This window comes from Bidens hawaiensis, unplaced genomic scaffold (assembly GCF_021521415.1).
Source record: "Bidens hawaiensis isolate Kalapana, Puna unplaced genomic scaffold, B.hawaiensis_p1.1 tig00013755_1, whole genome shotgun sequence".
NCBI lineage: Eukaryota > Viridiplantae > Streptophyta > Magnoliopsida > Asterales > Asteraceae > Bidens > Bidens hawaiensis.
The window spans coordinates 350,763-352,228 of record NW_027492173.1 but is presented as its reverse complement, the minus strand read 5'-3'; the positions used below and the strand labels follow the sequence as shown (position 1 = coordinate 352,228).

Below are 1,466 nucleotides of genomic sequence, written 5' to 3'. Positions count from 1 at the left end.
GCTCTGCGTATTTATTTGTGTTCATGAACACATTTCATTTCCTTAATGAACGAACACGAACATAAAATCTCGTTCCGTAAGTGTTTGTGAACCGTTCATCAACACATTATTTTCTTAACAAGCGAACATAATCAAAACCTTATTTATGCTCGTTCGATTCGTTTGTAGCCCTAAAACTGATTATTGACGTGTGGTTTAACTACTTGGTGAAAATAATATTTACTTGTGGTTTATTACGTGTATAACAGCCAACTTGACCACAATATTCAATGTGTAGTCTATGCTACAAAAATACTAAATTCAAAAGTAACATAACAAGTAGTATTGCAAACGGATTGTTTATTGACACAATAACCAAGCCGTTAAAAATAAGCTAAAAACAAAACATTTTATTTTAACCAACATATTTATCGACGTAACACGCCATTTTTTTTAACGGCAAACAACACTACTCTTAAGTTAAACTATCTTCTTGCGAAGAATTAAACCTATAAACTTTCACCAAGTGGCAACCAACAACACGTCTTAGCCTTGACACCTTTCTCTTTAATGGTATCCAAACTAGGTTTCCAAGATTTTTTCACATAATGATCACCCCTCCCTTCCATCACCGATTCGACCTCCCTAAACAACTTCGGTTTCATCGTCGCCGTAGACGGCTTCTCCGCCACTTTCGCTTTATTATTACTCCTGATCACCGTCTTCAGCCACATCTTAACAAACACAAGAATAATACCCGCGTAGGCCGACAAAAACAACCCAGATTTCAAAATAATCCGCCGTTGTTTTTCCAATGACATATCCACCACCGGACCCCGCCTCATTGGCACCATCATGTAAACCTTATTATTCTCGAGCCTAAAATCAGCCGCCAATGGTTTTGGTTTTTTAACAACCGGTTGAAACTCAACGACCACTTGTTTTAGGTGGTCTAGCATTAGCTCACCCACCGTCACCGGTTCGTTGTATTTTGTAACCGTTCCGTCGGGGAGTATGACCCGTGTTGAGCCATTTGAGACATAGTTCCCCATAGCTATTAATCAAAGTTAGACTAGAAAGTTAAGAAGTGTGTAATTATAATATAAATGGTGGTGGCGTTTTGTTCATTTTGATTTATGAGATTAATTTATTGAATATAAAGGTGAACACTAATAAGTGTTAGTTAAACTGCTACATTAGTAGACTTGGACACATGGTGAATGATGTACCTATATGTTTATTGTCGAAGCACGAGATGAATCTGACCTGATCCATGATGATGTTTCCACGGATTTCGAGATGAACGAACCACGTCTTGATCTTCTTCTCCGGCTGGTTGGGATCTGCAATGACTTTTTGGGGGTGTGGAGGTGACCGCTAAGAAATCTCCAGGACCTCTTGTTCACAGACACAAAAATATGGTGGTGGCTCTTATTGAGAATGACCAACCAGCCGAAGAAGAAGATCAAGACGTGGTTCGTTCATCT

General features: G+C 38.8%; 1 protein-coding gene across 1 annotated transcript; it reads right to left on the bottom strand.

Annotated features, from left to right (window-relative positions):
* Positions 1-488: 488 nt before the first annotated feature.
* Positions 489-1,031, bottom strand: LOC143544812 (uncharacterized). The gene has a single exon (XM_077036813.1). It carries the CDS (start codon positions 1,029-1,031, stop codon positions 489-491), a length of 543 nt encoding a protein of 180 aa, XP_076892928.1.
* Between the last annotated feature and the right edge of the window lie 435 nt (positions 1,032-1,466).